Source organism: Rhea americana, unplaced genomic scaffold (assembly GCF_003343005.1).
Source record: "Rhea americana isolate MKP2758 unplaced genomic scaffold, rheAme1 scaffold_15, whole genome shotgun sequence".
Classification (NCBI taxonomy): domain Eukaryota; kingdom Metazoa; phylum Chordata; class Aves; order Rheiformes; family Rheidae; genus Rhea; species Rhea americana.
Window position 1 is genome coordinate 82,241 of NW_028185594.1, and position 18,674 is coordinate 100,914.

At 48.6% G+C, this 18,674-nt stretch overlaps 2 protein-coding genes across 2 annotated transcripts; both read right to left on the reverse strand.

Annotated features, from left to right (window-relative positions):
• Positions 1–8,593: 8,593 nt before the first annotated feature.
• On the reverse strand, positions 8,594–9,863 carry LOC146598896 (interferon lambda-3-like). Its single transcript, XM_085299538.1, has 6 exons — positions 9,854–9,863; positions 9,499–9,665; positions 9,262–9,339; positions 8,934–9,083; positions 8,781–8,861; positions 8,594–8,689 (listed from the first exon to the last, which is right to left on the reverse strand). The coding sequence occupies exons 1-6, from the start codon at positions 9,861–9,863 to the stop codon at positions 8,594–8,596; spliced, it is 582 nt and encodes a 193-aa protein (XP_085155664.1).
• A 3,095-nt stretch (positions 9,864–12,958) lies between these two features.
• Positions 12,959–17,891, reverse strand: LOC146598897 (putative methyltransferase DDB_G0268948). Its single transcript, XM_085299316.1, has 7 exons — positions 17,500–17,891; positions 15,964–16,092; positions 15,523–15,683; positions 14,983–15,196; positions 14,266–14,366; positions 13,803–13,940; positions 12,959–13,398 (listed from the first exon to the last, which is right to left on the reverse strand). The coding sequence occupies exons 2-7, from the start codon at positions 16,072–16,074 to the stop codon at positions 13,308–13,310; spliced, it is 816 nt and encodes a 271-aa protein (XP_085155442.1). The 5' UTR covers positions 16,075–16,092; positions 17,500–17,891; the 3' UTR covers positions 12,959–13,307.
• Positions 17,892–18,674: the final 783 nt, after the last annotated feature.

An 18,674-nucleotide genomic window follows, 5' to 3' on the forward strand; every position in this document is an offset into this window, starting at 1 on the left:
CCCGGAGCTCTCGCGAGACTCCGGGGAAAGGCGCGGGCGGGATGAGGCGGGAAAGCGCCTCAGGTGCCCGCCGCCATCTTGAGGTGTTGGTGYTGCCCCGGCTGGCGGCGGGTTTGCGCCTGAGGAGAGGGAGGAAGCGCACGGCCGTGCCTCGTCCTCCAGTTTTGGAAGRAGAACCGAGACACCGGCCTTCCTGGAGCCTCTGTGCCGGTGCCGCTTAAWTTAATTTTTTATCAGTCAAGCTATACGTTTCAGCTCCAAGTCAGTGGAAGCAACAATCTTATAAAATAACGTGAATGTAAGAAACTGGTCACAAGGGTGTATTTAATATCAGAGGATAAGTAGATGCCATGACTTCGGACTCGTTTGACCATTCTTYAGAAACACAGAATCAGATTAAGTCAGCCCTGTGAAACTCAAATATGTGCACAACTTCACTTCCCATAGCTTCCAAAAATAAAAACAACGAAAATTATGCAATTGCAGAGAAGCTTCCAGGTTGGAAGAGACTAATAAAGGTAGAGATGCAAGGAAAGTTTGGCAGACCTCTCTTAAGATTCCTGTTACTTCCTGAACAGTGGTTGGATCAGCACTGCCTCGCTTTAACTCTTATAAAAAAATAGGGAATTCAGCTTAGCCAAATCTAGTTGAAGCAGCACAAAGCCACAACATGGAGGCCTTGGACTGTTCTAAGCCTTCCCGCAAGGTTAATGCAGAAGATACTAGTCGGATGAGTTGGCAGTTCTGTTAATACCTGATAGTGCTGACCTGCGCTGGGATTAATAAAATATTTTTACGAGTCGGTTCATTAAGGGGCTGTCAGCAAACTGCTTCCTCTTCTAAAGACTAATTAAAGCCAATATAGACCAGCACAGGCTGGCTGTTGACAGGTCTCCTTGCACCCTCTGTCAGTTCCTCTTATTAGTAGTGAGTGAAATTCAGAGCCTGATGTTCAGTGACCTTCTTAACTATTTCAGGTTACTATAGCATGAAGAGCAGTCTTTGAAAAATCAGATTAATCTAAACCCACAACTTGGTCACTTTTTTTCTTTGAGCAGTATTGGTGTAAGTCTAGACAGAGAGATGGCAGTGCTCTTTACTGGAAGCAAGAGTCATACTTTTACTGTGACCAACCTCTACCCACACAGACTCTAGTCTCATAAAAACAAAATGAACATGTTGTACTTACACAAAATGTATCATATGGCACGCATGTGTGCAGACACACGCTTAGCACTGCCTACGTGTTCTCCTGCCAGACCCTGCCTTTTCCTCTCCTGTGAAGGTTACACCGTCTCTGCACGCAGACTGGCCCTTGGYATCATCTTTCTCATTAGCTAGGGCAAATTCATTAGCCTTTCCCATCACTGTTCTAAAGCAAATCCCAGGACAATAAAACTCATCTTCCCATCTGCCTTCTGGACACGTCTTCAGGCAGAGTGTTCCTGTGTACCAGCAGCAAGTGGCTGTTCTAGTTGTCTCACATTGGCCATGTGGGCTAGTCCTGCACGTGCTTCTGCTGTTCCTAGTGCAAGGAGAAGAGGTGCCACAAGGTCGGAACGATCACCTTCATGCCATTCCTCAATGGTGTAGTACTGTTAATAATGAAGTAGCATCAGGTACATCTATAAATACCTCAGAAGAAGTATTCCAACTGCTGTCTCTTCTAAACCTGRAATGAAAGTCAGAAGAGACAGAAGATGGAGACAGAAGAGATGGAAATCACAATTACACACTCCAGTTAAATGGGTCTTTCTCAGAAGTACAAAATAAAGGTCCGTTTTGCAAGACCAGTGAATTTGCCAGGATCAGAGCCAGAACTCTGATTCAGGCTGCCTCCACCTCCATCCACTGAACCCCTTCTGAGAAAGGGGGTATGAAAGCACAAGATGGGTATTTTGGAAGGAGGTTTGCATGGGCTGAGAATAGCTCCTTCATCTCTTTTCCATTGCTCTGTTACAAAGCAAAGGCAAACCCATTCTACTTGCATTTACAAAGTGCTCCAGCCTGAGTGCAAATCTTCTGTATGCTCAGTTTTTCTCTTCTGTCTTCATCGAAATAACATCTCCAAAAGAACATTCTTCTASTTGTTGCCTCCTGTTTTGGCCCTAGCTTTTCTGATCTCAGAAGGGATGCTAGTTAGGCATTTGTAATCAGAAGTGCTTAGCAAACTAGAAATGCTAGATCACAGGTTTCATCYACAGAAAAGCAAGAAAGTGAACCTTAAAAAGAGAAGGCCACACATGCATCTGGGCCTTTATACAGAGAGAAGATAAGGATCTATTTTGTCTGTAAGACTCTTTAGGAATGGCATCTGATTTTAAGTGTGAAGTTAAAAGCAAGGTGGTAGCACACATTTTGCCTCATTTAAACATGAACGAGGCCAGTGAGCACGCAAGAAGGACATCTCTGGTGTGGTAGGATATGTGCTCACTAACATCTTTTGCTTTTCCTCAGCTTGTTTCTTTCCTGAGATTTAACCCATGTCTTTTTTTACCCCGTTTCTCTCTTAAACAAGAGGATTTCAGTTTTAGACTGGAATCATTAGAGAYTGACCTGTCACACCAGACCTGAAACTGGCTTTGGAGTTTGAGAACTGAGATGATGTTCTGTGACAGTAACTATGGCAATCAGCGCACACAGTATTACAGCTGCCAGTTCAGAGCCCTAAGGCCAAGGAAAAATAAATGTCACCGATGCGAGGCATATGGGGTCACCACTGTGTGTAACTCTTTGCTTCCTGCACACTTCAGCTTGTGTCTGCTGCCAACCTTTTGGAAAGAGGGCAGATCCCAATAATTGTATTATGGTCATCAYACCAATGCCAGAGCATTTTTCCATAAACAGCTTTATTGAAGTCATATTAATTGCCAGTCTTGCAATAATGACTGTCTTCGCATTAGCCAATAAGAGCACATATAGTGGAAAGTTTGCATGTAGAGCATCTTAGGAGAAACATGGAGAGAGAAGAATAAAACAGTCCCATGGGCTGTAACTCATGGTAATTACCAAGCAGCTGAGATTTGATGTGTATTTTAGAGCAAACAAACAACCGTGCAACTTCTGATAAAAATCAATGGACATGTTTAGCTGCTCATACCTATCAGAGATTTCATTGACCTGGCATTTGGCTGCCGCTTCYCCTGGGCACTGCTAAAACAATGCTCAGATTCAGGTAACAAAGCCAGGTTTGGCCTGCAGATCTAGGAAAAAAACAAAAAGCTAAAAAAAACCACACTGTTTTTTGCTTGTTTATTTACTTGTTCTTTGAAGGTTTGGGTTTCTGCTTGGACCAGTGCTAATCTTGACTTTTTTTTTTTGTCAGAATAATCTTCTCTTTCCATCTCCTGAAACATAGGSTACCTGCAAAATGTTTGTGTCCATGGGCTGATGATGGTTGTGGCCCCCAGTGACAACCTAGACTTCTGGAACTGGAGGGAACCGAGAGGGAGCCAACATATGACCATGATGGGGGGGAGGCAGTTACTGCTTCAGCTTTTTCGATTGCATGATGGTTAACCCAAGACTTTTTTCTTTTTTTTTTTCTCCTTTAAAAAGAGGCTCTGGGTATTTCTAGCTGGGCATGCTTTCCTGTAACAGTACTGGAGCCCAGGCATCTGCACCTCTGCAAAGCTGACTGTAAGATTTTTATTCATTCCCTAAACTGTTGCACGTGAACATCCCAACCATCCACATTCTTGAGCTGACATGGTGCAACACATCACCTGCAGCTACSATTCAGTTAGAAGGAGTGATTGGCACTGCAGTCTATTGAGATGACAGTAACCAAGGCAAAGGAGGCAGCATTTTGCAGGCATGGAAAGCGCTCTGAGCATAGAAACATGCTCAGCAGCACTGGATTGTAAACACTGTGCTTGGGATTAACCCCAACTCCTTGTACCTGTGAAGCTAGGTTACAACAGACAGCATGCTGGGAAGCCCACAGCTCCCCAGCTTTTATGGGGAGAAACTAATTAAAGAAGAAGAAGAAGAAGAAGAAGAAGAAGAAGAAGAAGAAGAAGAAGAAGAAGAAGAAGAAGAAGAAGATGATGCAGTGGACTGCACATAGACCGAGCTCCTTCACTCTCGTATGTTGCAAGAGGCGGGATTATGCGTGAAAAACCACGCATGCCAGCCATCCCTGCCGTGGGCTGAGTAACCCTTCTGAGGAGAATGTAGAAGTCAAACAGATTTCTGTAAAAAAAAATGTTACTTGTCAGACAAATCTGAAAATCAGGCACTTCAACAACCACCAAAAAAAACAGGGCAGAGGTGTCTCCCCTAGAGCCAAAACACTGGAAATGCTGCTGTCAGAGCARAAATGAGGGATGTGGGTTGCTGGGGAAATTTCCGATCAGAGGCAGAGGGAATGGCTCGATCCTGGTCAGGCAGGTGACAATCAAAACAAAGTTTCTGGAGTGCAAAGGAGAAAAAGAAGCAAATCATTATGAATTCTGCCAACAGTTTAGAGTCCCAGGCGTCTTCRGCAGCTATCTTTCTGCCTGGTCCCCCAATCCAACCTGATGGTTTTGCATGAAAATGAGCCCCATCAGCCAACACCTGTATGTGCCACTGAAGTTGTCCACAGATAAAAGTGAAGGTTATTTTTCAAAGCAGATGAAAGRCAGTTGGAGATCACTGAACACTCCCTCCCCTGATAGCAACTCAGGAGCATCATAAAATGATTTCTGATGATTTCCCTTATGATCTCTGATGGGCAGAATTATGAGCAGCACCAAATGGGAAGAGAAATGACATACAGAGCACAATTTTGTTTCTAACRTTTTATAAAATAGGGAGTTTACTAGCTGTGACTTAAAAATAAGAAAAAAGGCATTTGGGATAAAGGACCATGGAAGGAATTTGCTGTCAGTTTTGGGACCAATCAAAACTGAAATAAAAGTCATGTCCAAATAAAGCAGAAAGAGGCATGACCAGATGCAGCAGTTTGCAGCTGATTTTAAAGAAATTCAGACCATAAGAGGGGAAAAATATCCATGCTGTAAGCTGGTAAGGGCAGCTGCAGCATCTCTTTTAGAAGTACGGAAGTGAGGTGGTTCTGCACAGCTTCAGGCCTTTCTCTGATAGACATTTTATTGCTCAAAGACAAGTTTTCTGGGCTTGCTGCAGAAAAATAAAGTTTCCTTAGCAAACTTCCAAATTATAGAAGTGGGATTTTTTTTTCACCAGGTCTTTCCTCCTCCCCTCCATCCTTGAGTCTGTCTTTACTGCAGCATGATGTCTTTCAAGTGCAAGGAGGCAACAGCGGTGCAGAGTAGCTGTTCCACTAAAGGATGAATATGTATTTCCCCCCCTCCCTTTTTTTTTCTTTTTTTCCCCTGCAAGAGGAGTAGGATAATACTGAATAAATCTTTTCTTAATAGGAAGGCCTTGCTGCTGCCGCCACCTGCTTTTTTCCCTCTGGTGGGAGTGTCACAAAGCTCGGAGGACAGTGAATGCCCCATGACCCAGCAGTGGGTGAGCGGTGAGTTATTCTCAGCCTGTGAACCAAAAAGCTTGAACCAGGGCCAGAGCATGGGCTGCCAGTTTCCGAGAGGGGACCCCCCCCCAATGCTGGCTGCTCATGTGCTGTCTGGCCCAGAGCAACCTCCAGCACAAATTTAATGTATTTAAAAACTGATAAAAGTGATGTACTGAGTGACTTGCTATTGAGATTGATGGTGAAATGCTGGTACCAGTCCCCAGTAGGTTTCTTACTGTCTGAGCTTTATTTAGTCCTCATGCATAGGGAGGAATGGTGAGAGGAACCTGCTAAATCAATACATTCTCATAACAATAGCAATTTATTTTCATATTCCTCACAGTGTCAAGCATYCTTGAAAAATGCCCCCCCCCCTTAAAAGGCAAGAGCGCAGTTATTCCTGATGTGGTATAAACTTGGATTCTGATGGGGGGTTTGGAGCAGATGTTTATRATGCAGAACTGGATAACATGATCCATCAATGAAATTCAACTTCCAGCTTTGTTGATTTGTCTGCAGAAGTTTTGCCAGCCACATGTTGCCCATGTTCCTGGTACCCTGGGCAGCTGCAGAGCTTTAGCCACAGGAGACGGGTGCAAGAGAAAGCTGAGCTTTCTCAGACTCTGACACAAATGCCCATGAGAAGTAAAGTGTCACAAACTCCACCACCTTTTCTCTAATTTGGTAGACCTTTACCTTGCTCGTTCATCAAAAGCAAAGCTATGTGTATACATGAAATAATAGTAATGAAAAAACCCTGCCAAAATAAGACTGTTCCATACACAGTTCTTGAAGAGACTCAAGATCTCACCACTATGTCTTAGGCATAAATGCAGGACAAGGATGTTTAGGTGATGGTGAGCGGCACAAAAACCTCAATAGGAAAGAATGGCAATCAGTTAATTTTAGTGTCTTACTTTAACCAGTTACTGCAGTTTCTGGCAGGTGCTAAGTGGGGTTTTCAGGGAGCACACTCAGACACGTGCCTAGTCCTGCAATGCTTTCTCCAATTTGCATCCTGTGGGATTCAAGGATTTTAAATCCTGCAGAATTCCTGTGCAAAAGAAAAATTTCTCCCTCTTCAAAAGCAAGTTCTACTGATAGAAATCTGCATTTGTGTCGGTGACTGCTAAACAGACCCCTTAGGAAGTGCAAGGGTGCTGCTGCCCTGAGCCAGGGTTGGCCAAGGAGCAAAGCTCCCCCATTGGCTCTAGGGCAGAGGCAGCCAGAGGGTCTCGTGAGGCGGCCTTCAGCCATCCTACTGCCACGGCTTTTCCCTCCTTGCAAAGCCCAAGCCCTCAGTGCCCTGATGTGGGAGGACCAAAGCTCAATGCAAACAAGATTTTGGCACCACGTGCCCACAAGCTACTGAAGAGGAGCCAAGATCATTCCTGAAACGAGTTGTTGTGCACCCTTCAGCAGAGAGGAGGCACCTTGCTGCCAAGAGCTGTCTTCTMACTGAGCATTGCTATCTCATTTCCCAGTAGGTAATTCTGCCTCTTCCCCAGCATCGCTGTTTTCTTCGTGATAYCACAAACTCCATTTTAGCTGTTTTTAGTCTGGCTTGGTACAACCTTCCCCTGAGTCAYTTCCTTGCCCTAATGCTCCTTTTCCAATTCCTTGTTTTATCTTGCTGCTTTCCTGACTTATCCATGTCATTTCCCAGCGCAGCTTTGCCCATGAAGCTTCCTGACTGCCAAACAAACATGCATCTGGCTAGCCACAATTTTAGGCTTCTTTTGCACTGGGGTCCAGAGATCAGAGTCAGTATGAGAACTAGGGACCGGTGGTGTGACCAGTGCTTGGTTCAGCGGACATCTCCCAAACCCTGGTGTTGCAAGGACAGATTAGCTTAGCCACGTCATCATGCATAGGATGGGCAATGAGTACCCGCAGGGTGGCTCTCAAGGGAAAGACCCACGGTCATCTTCATTTTGCCACTCTTCATCACCCTAAACACACTTTGGCTTCTGCTTCTGGGCCAGGACAACAGCTTGTCCCATCCTCAGGGAAGATGGAGGCTGCCCAAAACTCCTAGGAAGGTTCATGCAGACATGTCCATCCCTTTCCATGGATGTCCCCACTTTGGGGTGAGCCRCAGCAGTGTAGGCAGGAGATGCCAGCAATTTCCCAGCTTGGCCAAGCCCTGAGTGGGCAGGGGTAGATGTAGAGCTTGATTTCATTTTTTCCCCTTTCTGGGAAACCACTCTAATTCAACCAGCAAAACCAGGGCAGTCTGTCTTTATTTCTTTATCTGAACTAAAGCTAATTCAGAAGTGGTCAAGAACTAACATGTAATAGCAGACCTGCTGTCCAGGCCCACTCTTAGGGGCTTCCACGTGAATCGGGCAATAAGATGGGTAAGCTGGATGCGTCTTCATGTGCCAWCCCATCTTGTCCACCCGTGGCACTTTCCCCTAGCCTTGCTCCACACCCTTTTAGACCTCATTTTTCACAGCTAAAATATTTCAGGGATCTTCTCAAAGCTCCTAGGACGGCCAAAGCCAGAGGCCTTCCCATGCTGGGCTTTGGACACAGGTGCAATCATTGGTTTAGGCTGTGGCCTCCTTCAGGTTCATGCAGCTCAGGTGGCCCCGGGGCTTTGATCAGCCCTTGCTTAGAGGCAACCAGGGGTTTTGCCAGTTTTCCAATGCTCAAAATTTGCATTGCTTTCCTCCCCTGTTCCCTCAAATAGCTCTCTTTTCTGGAATGATGGTATTATAACAAAACACAGTAAAAATATGGTTTCAGTTTGTCAAAGTGTTTTCTGCTTTTATTTTCTATCTCATTATAAATAGCATATAAAACATAATTTATCTATATGTGCAAAACTGCATGATACACTCCACAATAAATAACAGGTACAAAAATATATTTCCTTAAAAATCAGTCCATGTTTTGAAAACCAGCAAAACAATGACATCTAAGACATACTCTGGTTCCTGTTTTTGAAAACCTCCTCCAGGAACTGCGCATCTTCAAGTCTTCCTCAGGCATCCATAAATAATCAATAAATTAGATAAAAAAAAAACTGAAAACACAGTTCCCTGAGCTCATATAAATTAAATAAATAAATAAATAAATAGAAGCTTAAATAGCAGGCGGCGGGGGCTAGGCGCAGTGCTCGCCGAGGGCTACACACTTAAGGTCATTGAGCACTTGGAAGAGGTGCAGGATGGCAGAGGCTTCCAGGCAGCCGGCAGTCTCCTGCGGTGGCAAGAAAAGGCTGCTTACGGCGGGCCCCGCTCTCCCCGAAAAAAAGCCAGGTGAGCCGGGCGAGCCGGGCGAGCCCACTTACCATTTGCTTGGCCATCTCCAGCTTGTGCAGCCAGTGCCGCAGCTTCCCCGAGGGCTGGTGCGCGGGAGCCTCGCTGGCGCTCTGCGAAGCGGATGCTCCGGTGAGACCGGCCGCCGCGGCAAGCGGCGTCAGCTCCGGGGCTTTCGAGGAGACGCTCATGCAACCCCGCAGGTCCTCCTGGGCCTGGGTGAGGAGGGCCAGCGGCTGCAGGTGCGCCTCGGCGAGGCCAGGTGCCTCCAGGCGCCCCAGGACGGCCGTGACGAGGTCCAGCTCGGCTTCCACCAGTATCATGCGGTCAGGCACCTGTGGGCAGCAGAYGTTTGGTTTCTCAGCGTGGAGGGCTGGTTCAGTTCCCCACATAATACAGAGTTAATCCACTCTTTCCAAGGTTTCTCGGGCTCTGCAGGGGCACCGGCTGCCAAGAGGCATGAGTTAGGAGAGCCGTAGCCCTTCTTAATAGCRTTTTTTTTTTTTTCCTTACCGACAGCTTTGCCGTGCTCCATTTCCTGTGGAAAACTCTGGTGTTGCATTTTCGATCTGAAGAGAGCATGGTCTTCTCCTGGCAGCACGAGAAAGGACGGGAGGGACACCATTAAAAAACGCCGCCTTCCCCAAGGTGAGTGTTTGGGGGGGATGTCACGCAACACCGTTCACGATCGCGAGGCCCGGACCCGGGACGGAGTTGGCTCCGACGCCTCCAGTGCCAGCTGCTACTCACAAACTGCTCCTTCAGGTTTTGGACAGCTTTCAGCTCGGAGGGCAGGAGGAAGCGGTATTTGGAGAGGCCGCAGCTCTTCCGTGGGGTGTCGTGGGGGAAGGCGCCCACCAGGCTCGCCAGCAGGAGCAGCAGCAGCTGCGCTCGGCATCCGGCACGTTGCATTTTGCCTAGAAGAATTGATGGCAAAGGGATGTGGGCATCAGCCCCCCAGGGCCACAGGAAAGCAGGGCCATAAATCCACACCCGGCTGCAAAACCACCCGGCCGCACCAATTTAAGTGCCGAAATTGGCAGCTATGGTGCAAAAAGAGCAAACAAAATATAGTGCGTGGAGACGCAGTGGTCTCTGTGCTCACCTGGGTGCATGACGGCTTGCTCGTGGCGCTGTTCTGGTGCTCTGCCCCATCTCGCCCGCTTTTATACAGCCCCGGTGAGGAGTAGAACGAAACAGGATTGCGCTTTCAGGTCAGAAGGAAAATCCGCAGGCACTGGTGTCTGGAAACGGGAAAGCGAAAGCGGCGGCGGAGGGAATCCCGGGCAGGAGGCGTGGTGTGCGCGCAGGTGTGCGCTGCGCCGCCCCCGGGCAGGTGCCGCCGGCCCCGCTTCCCTTCCTGCCGCTCACCTGCCGTGGGAACCGCTGCAGAAATGCGCTGGGGGTGGTGGGGGGGTTGGACCTGTGGCCCGTACCAGGCCGAAAGGGATTTCTGTAGGTATGCGAATAGCTGCAACGGATGGAAAACAAGGCAGGCATACAGCAGAATTCGCCCTTTGTGCCGCGTAACATTGAGATGTGAAACCATAACTGCGTGCATCTTTAGCTTCACACGTTATTCAGTGCTTTAAAATTAAAAAAAAAAAAACATAAATAAAACACTGTATCTATCTACAGGGCATCTATACAGTAAGAGCACAAAGACTGAGGCAGCCACACTAGTCAGAAAGTTAGTTTACAGCCTAAAATGCCTTGTGTCACAGATGCAGGCAAACGCCTTTCCAAAAAAAAAGACAAATTTTTTAAAGTGCAAAACCATTGGGGAATAACCTGCCCACTTCTAGGCTAGGTCTCAAGCATCTCTGCATGCAAGGAAAGCCACATGCTGCAGTTTCAACCACCCCCCGACCCGGGGCATCATTTTGGACTGGAAAAGGTAAAATGAGATCTCCTGTCAGCGAGCAGCAAATTTGCACCTGGCTCGTCATGAGCCTGCTCCAGGGCTGCCGAGCTGGCTGATGGTGATGGTTTCTCCAGGGCTGGACGTGATCTGGCCACCTGTCACGGGCGTCACTAAGCCACTCCGCTGCGTTTGCTTTGCTGTCCGAGTGGGAAGAGCATCACCTCCTCCTGGCCTGCCTGGCTGAGCTCTTGGCATTGCCACGAGGGCGGCTGGCACTGCAGGTCTCCTTCTGCGCCTGCGGAGTGAGGAATGCCAGCTGCCCTGCCCACTATGGGAAGGAAAGTGAAAGCAGGCAGGGCTGGTGACAGGTCCATGCGGAGCCCAGGTGAGGCAATCCCTGGTGAGTCATCAGGCATCCCAAGGCGTGCGTGGCACACTGGGCTACTGCACAGGCGCAAAGGCTTTGGCTGCAAGAAGAGCCTCCGGAGCAAGGATGGGATCACTTCATCCCTGGAGCAGGTCACCTCAAGCCAAAAACTTGGGGCTACAGACAGCAGCCACGGCAGAGCAGCAAACTTGGGCTCAAGGGCAAAAATACTGTGATCACGCAGAATACATGAAGGGCTAAATTAGGACGTGAGTTAACGTGCTTAGAGGACAGCAACGCTGCAAGATGCTGCCACTGCAAGGCTATGACATTTTCCCGCTGCTCAGCATTTACAACCTGCGGGGAATCGCAATTTTGGCTCGGTTTGCCCCATCCCAGTTGCAGTGAAGGAGGCAACAGCCAGGGCTGCCCCGGGCCTGCTTTGAGGATGCCATTCCTGGTGTTATACCACATGTGCTTTCCAGCTTCACCAGCCGGGAGACACGCCAGATGCCTTGCTGGCACCGGGGAGGGAGAGCTGCTACCAGCGGGATGAGGAATCGCGTTTGCTCGTGGAGGGTGAGGGCTYGCTTTGGCACCATCCGTACCAATCTTCTTCGTCTCACCATGGGAAAGCCACTTGCTGGAGGAACAGCTCCTTTCTCATGCTTCAGGGAGCCACAGTCAGGACTCATATAACCCTGGGGACCACATGGTTGCTCCTGTAGCTAGATTCTATGTGAAGATGGGGGAGTCCCTTAGCCTGGGCCAACAGCTCTTGTTAGGCCAGGCTGCTTCACCCAGAGTAATTCTGGGCAGGGAGAGACCTCTAGTGCTCCCTTGGGAGATGACAAACCACCAGCAGTGTCCTCACCCACGAGGGCATCTGCAAAGCCTCCAGCCCTCACAATCCCACCTCTAGTTGCTCTTCCCGTGGACTTGAGCTGCCCCGATCTCCCACATGTTGCCCTCACTGGGCAAAGTGGGCCAGGAGAGGCTGCACAGCCTCTGAGGACATGGCTGATGCCCCAAATCCTCTTTATGTGGGGGAAGAAACTCAAATACCTCCCAGGAACATGAGTCAGAAGCACCAATTTTGGTTTCTACAATAATGCAATCAGTTAATCTGCTCTAGGAGAGTGACTGCACAGCTCACAGACTTCTTGTCTGGGGCAGAAATTACAGGAAAGGGAAATGTACCTGCAGAGGCTGGGCCTCAATGGCAAGTCTCCAGAAAGCAAACAGGAGATGACTTGCACTGGTTTGTTCCTGGCTTTGAAGCGCTCTGCCACCTCCATTTGCCCCTTGCTGAAACACGGCCGTTATCTTGCGCTTGCAAAGCCGGCGGGAGATAATGTGGTGCATAGGCCAGTGCAGAGTCCTGGTTCACCAAGTGTGTAAACACATGTGTCAGCTCAGGTCTCACCACCGGGCAGCTAACTCAGCTCCCAGGCATCCCTTCCCTTGGGATTGCTCCTTTCTCCAGAAGCATGCTGGGTAGCCCTGTTGCTGTCCTGTACAGTGCCAGCATGGCACCAATACGCTCTTAGAAGAAAGGCTCCCAGCCCAACCCAGAGACCTACGGCTACAGCTGATGATCATGTGGGCCTCCACTWTATGCAGCTTGCTGCATAAGCTCCTCCCTTTTGCATCAAGACCTCTATAGCCATAATACTCACCCCAAACTATCTCATTAACCAAACTACACAACCAAGGGCACTGAAGCAGAGGTCAGCATTACAGCATTTGTGCCTGGGGTGAGACCTTCTGTAAAGCTGCAGCATGCTAGGGCAAGAGGGAAGCTGAATTCTTCTGAGTATTGGCCAAGGCAGGACTGGAAGGGGCTTTTCTCACTTTCTAATGCACTCTAAACACTAATGCTTGCCTACTTTGTGAAGCAAAAGGGCACGGAGGTCTCATGGTTATTCTAAGCCCAGAAGGTGCTCCCCAGCCTCTGTTGAAAAGGAACCACGCACAGCTTTATTTTTCCAACAATTTCTTTTTTTATTGTGCAAGAAAAATCAGTGAGTTTCTCAGCTGTGGCTGTGATGCTCAGCCCCAGCACAGTCCAGCTGCTGCAGTCAGAAACCACTTGCTTCCAGCAGCAGTGCTGGGTAGGATGAGGCTGTCTCTTTGAGCAGGCACCACAAAAAGGTGGTTACAGACTAAGAGCAGGCATTAAATCCATGTCTGCATTCCACAGATGAGAATTTTAATCAAAACAAAAAAAAATTACCATCAATCTTCCCCAAGGAATAGGAGTGGCTACAATGAGGGTATTAGGAGACCCACATTTTTTTCCTCTCCTTCAGCCAAAGAGTTTTCCTTTCATGGTCCCTTGCACCCTAAGATRCAGACGTGCCTTAAGCAGAACTCCAGTGGAGTTTCCCGAGAGGAAACTCCCATCACATCCAGGAACCTGAAACAAGAAGCAGAGGACGGATCTCAGTGTCCAGCCAGATCTCGGTCCCACAAGATGTGGGGTGACATCCGCAGCCAGAGATAGACCTGCTCCACCCAAAGCTCTTCCAAAGCACCAAGGGTTTGATCCCAGATGCAGGAGGCAGCATTGCATCTAATGGCCTATGCACAAGGGTGGTTCTGCTCCGTAAACAAATTAACATGTCCCAGGGATGGCTGCCCTTCCCTTGCTCACTTTGTAGAAGGCCAAAGTAGCTATGGGCCAAAGTAGCACTCTATCAGTTATGGATGCAATTGAGTATTYTCTTTTTTTCTTCTGCTAATCAAGAGTGAGACCTCTCTTCATTCAGTGTGCAAGAGAGGCTCTTCTATATCCTGCTTATTTTCCAAAGCAGTTTTTACCTCTTTTCAGTTTCTTGGAGGAGTGTTTTTGCAGCATCAGGGTCATTCCTCAGGTAGGTTTGATACGGAGAGACAGACTCCAAGTAACCAACCACACCAGCAACCGTCATGGGAATTTTATCTACAATATCAGTGATTCTAGAGAGGAAGCAGAGGAAGAAAGGAACATTGGCAAATTAGATCTAAAAGGCAATGGAACGAGGACAACCGCGAACTGAAGTGCTGGTGAATAAAACACATGACATAATCAGATGTTTCCATCTCTTGGACCTTTGCTGATTATGGTATTAAGTGGGTCAGGAGCCATAACTGAAGAACTGCTGGAGAAGCAGTGTCTCAGGTATCAAACAGATGATCTGGTCACCTCAACACATTCCTGTGCCCCTTTGCTAACTTGTTCTCCTCCTTGCCTCTTCCCTCCTCCTCTCCATTCATGGTGCTGCACCTAGAACTTCCTTCTCACCTCTTCTTGTCTTGAAATGGCAAGGCCTCAAATATCTCTTTGTAGTCTTCCAAGACGTGCTTTACTCTATTATGTGAGTACTTAAAAATCCGATCCCTGGTCTGGAAAGAGAGATCATAAACAAAACCACTTAAAGCTCTCAGCCTCTATTTTTTATTTTTTTTTTTATTTTTTTTTTTAAACTCAGGCTTTCTTGGCCCTAATGCATATCTGAAGTATACACACACAAGCCATTTTTAAAAAAAAAAAATCCCTGAATTTGAAGTTCACCATAGTTTTGTGCAGCTTCAGGATATTAAGATACTATTTTATAGGCTCCTGTCCTCCTCCCTATGCTGTTACTCATAACAGAAAGTCTCTTTCTAATGAGTTGCTAAAACATYCTTGATCAAGAAATATCACAAAAAGCAGCTCTTAAATCAGCTTCTATTTTACATTATTTTCACAGTGATCAGGGTTACAGGCAAAGTCTCCTCGAAGATACACTCCATCAGTTTGTTCACTATCTTCCAGTGAAACCAGAGCCAACGAGCAGGCGGTGGTGGCAGCCCCATCCTTGGTCACAAGCAGGATCAAGGTGAGGAGCAGATAGATGCAAACAGCTGCTGTTCTTGAGCCTCCTCTCACACCCCCAAGCCCATTACTTCTGTCTACAGCTACGCAGTTGCTGCGTATTCCTCCCTGCCCAGATCTGAGGTTTAGGTTTCACTGCCTCACCTCACTGAAGATCTGTGTCAGCTTTTCAGAGCAGTTTCCATAGCGCAGACTCATGTCCACAGTGTAGGTGCTGATAGCCACACAGCCGTGTGGCTTAACAACACGGTTTACTTCTTTCATGAACTTCTCAATATCGAACCAGTGGACGGCTGTAAATGAAGTAAGGAGGTCCACCGAGCCATCCTCAAATGGCAGCTCTTCCGCAGGGCACACGCTGGGGAGAGTGAAGGGGGGAAGCAGCATTTAATACTGGAATTAGTAAGTATAACGTGAAGCCAGTGGGCATTCTCTGGAGTTTGACACAACTCTCCACCAGAGATGCGAAACCATGATTGCTGTCAGTCTTGGATAACGCCTGTTCCGCCATCACCTTCCCTGGATAGGGGTGGGACGCTCTCTCCGTGAAATTTGTATGACGGGGGCTCTGCTCTGAAGGGATTTGCCTTGCTGTTCTAATAGCAAAGCACCAGCCAGCCCCAGCCCCACTCTCACAACACCGCCTTTGCGCAAGGACCCAGGTTTTCCACGCGTGACACTTACAGGTAAGACAAGTTCGGAAGGGAGGACGCATCTCTGGCCTCCTGGATCTGAGCTTCGCTGATGTCCGCTCCCACCACCTTCTTGAAATGCTCTGCCAGGAAGCGAGTGCCTTGTCCCGATCCACAGCCCACGTCCACCACCAGTTCGATGGGGTTTGTCCCCTGATGGGAGGAGCAGAGGCATCTCAGCAGCCAGCCAGCAAATCCCTACGTGGGATCAACTTCTACCCCTTTCCTTCCCTTCTGTGTGCATGGGAACACTCTAGTTACAGTATATCCCATGGAAAGGTTCTTGGCTGTCCATATTTTCCACCACAGAAATCATTATCGTGGCGTTCTCCTTAATTTTTCCCCTCACGGTACCACCAAAGCTAACATCCCCAGCTGGGGTGGAAAACAAACAAACAAACAAACTCCCCCAGAATCTGGCAGCTCCGCTTACCTTTTCCTTCAGGTAGGAGAGGATGGTTTGCTGTAGATCTTCACCAGGAGCAAACCTGTATTTCTGATAGACCGCAGCATGTCCTTTCCCTTCAAACAGCTGTGTGGCCATGTTCGAGGGAGCTGGCACCTGCGAGGAGGAAGTCCGCTTGGTTCGTCACACTGACTAAACGCCCAAGCCCTTTCTGCTGGGCAGGCCCACTGTTAAAGAGTGACTTTGGAACAGAGTTATGGGAAGACTTTGCACACGCTGCCTAGTGCACGGAAGCGAACTTTGCTTCCCCAGCATCTTGCCCGCAGGGACGAGCTGCGGGCAAAAGCAGAGCTGAAAAAGTTCAAGAGAGCTTGGAGAAGGGGAAAAAAAAAAAAAAAAAAAAAAAAAAAACTTCTAGGATTTTAAATGCTTCCTTTCCTTGCTCCTCATTTTTTTTCCCCTCGGAAAGGGAAAAAAGTCTCAGAGATGGAAAAAAAATAAATCACTATCACAGCTGGAACGCCTGCAACTCTATGGGCAGCAGAGTGGAGAGGAAAAACAAAACCAAACAAATCCCTAAAGCAACAGCAGGGAAAAAAACAAAAAGTGAAGAAAAAGCTCCACCATGTTTTAAGTACTAGCAGCAATTTCTGATCACACCAATTCCACCCCTGCAGCTTCAGAAACCTCTGATGCTTCTTCATCCCTTGCTGCCTCATGTGATCTCCTGCTTGTCAATCCCCCCTTAAAAAAGGGGGGAGGGGGCAGCCCCAGCATGGCTTCGCTCTCCCCCACGTTTCCGGATGCCAAAAGCTTCCGTAGGACCAGGTTCCTGGCGTAAGGCAGTAGGAAGATCGCTCCACTGAGCCCTGGGGCTTATGCGGGGTCCAGCACGGAGCAACCGCCTGCTCCCACACTCCCCACACGCGTCAAAGTTGCTTTCGCCCGCAGAGTGCACAGTGCCACTCTGCTTACTTATGAATTTAATCCCCAAAACACATGGTCCATCTGGGCAGGGGCCCATCAAGCTCACAGCCGGCAGCTCCTGGTTCATCTCTTTTTAGTAAGATAATACCATACTATACCAGAACATCTCTATATCCTATTTATCTCGGCAATCAAGCAGACATTTCCTGTGACAGCAGCAGCTCCATGATCTGAAAAAAATCTGCCGGAAATATTCTCCACCATGTTTTTACAGGCACCCACAGCACCCTCTCATTCATGCGCAGGCAGCAAACAGGTTGGATAATAGGATATCACCAACAGAAAGGGTCTCGAGATGCACAAAAATACATAATATTGGGCAACAAAGGGCCAGATCCTGCGCTGCAGGAGCAGATGCTGAAATAGGAAGCAGGTTAGCCAGCTCAGGATCAAAATAGTTTCAGCAGGGAGTATCAGCCCATGCTCATACTGGAGGAGCCTACTGGGGAGGTCTTCTCCAAACAGCCAAGCTACCCCACCACCTCCAGATCCCCCTCGCCAGCAGCTCCTCTTGGCCGCCGCTGCGCCCAGGGGCCCATCCCAGGCACCCGCCGCCTCCGCGCCAGCGATACTCACAGCGCCCGCAGCTCCCGGCACCACCCTGCTTGCAGCTCCGGGGCCTCCTGCTATCTCAGATGCCTTGATCAGCGTTCAGGGAGCACCGCGGGGCCCGGAAGGGCCGAAGGGAAAAGCAAGTGCCACCCTCCTGCTCCGCATTGCCCGCCCATAGCATAGCCGCAGAGCGCGAGTCTTCCTGAGGCAGGCCTGCCGTACAGCCCAGGGCGGCTACGCGCTCCGCCACGGCAACCCAGCCCCRGCTCGGCCCCTGCTTGCACCCCGCTACCAGGTGCCACGTTGCTCCTTCCAGAAATTAAAAAAAAAAAAAAATTCAAGTCCTCTCGGTGCAGAGAAGGGTTAAGAAATAGGAGTCAGCACACCCTTGGAAAACACCAAGTTCCCCGGATTTAAGCAGCAAATTGCTCCCTCTAGAGCAACTGCAGGGCCATGTTCATCCGGGAGGCTGGCGGCTGCACTCTGTGCTACCAAGCGAGCAATCACAGCATTGCTGCGCAGCCAGACCTCAGGCAGATGTTGGCTCTCTGCTGTAGCAGCACCACACATCTCCAGAAGCAGAGCAGATTGGATGAAGATGCTGCAAGCTAGCTTGAGAACAGGAATCAAACACTATGGGAACCAAAAATCTGTACTTACAGAGGTCCAGCTGTGCAGCAACCCCCTCCTGTTATTCAGCCCAGGGAGGGAAAGCACCACCAGAGCCTTCACAACCAAGCAGGACACACAGAGCAAACAGCACCAATATCTCAGTAACTAGGCAAAGATCCTCCCCCAGYACAAGCCAGGGCTTTGCCACTTTATGCTGGCAATCACTGGAGTAATACTTATTTGCAGCTGAAGCCAGCAGAGCCATGATTCACCTGAATGCTGTCACTTCGCTTTGCATTTTGCACAACACTTGTGAAGCTGTGCTAATTAACAAGGCTTTTAAGCTCCTGCTAATTTTAAGGGGATATGGTAAATCTGCGGAACTTATACTGGGGCTGAAGATGAAGGCCACCTTGAAGTGGTTGGCTGAATCGAAGTCTTTGCTCAGGTTGGTGACAGAGTGTTTTTAGTACTTTCATTTGGACCACCTGCTGCAGAGCAGCTCAGCATCAAGCATCAAGCATCCTGCAAAATCCCCCAATCACAGGTTTATCCAGGGAAAAACGACTCTCCATTTTGATCACCTG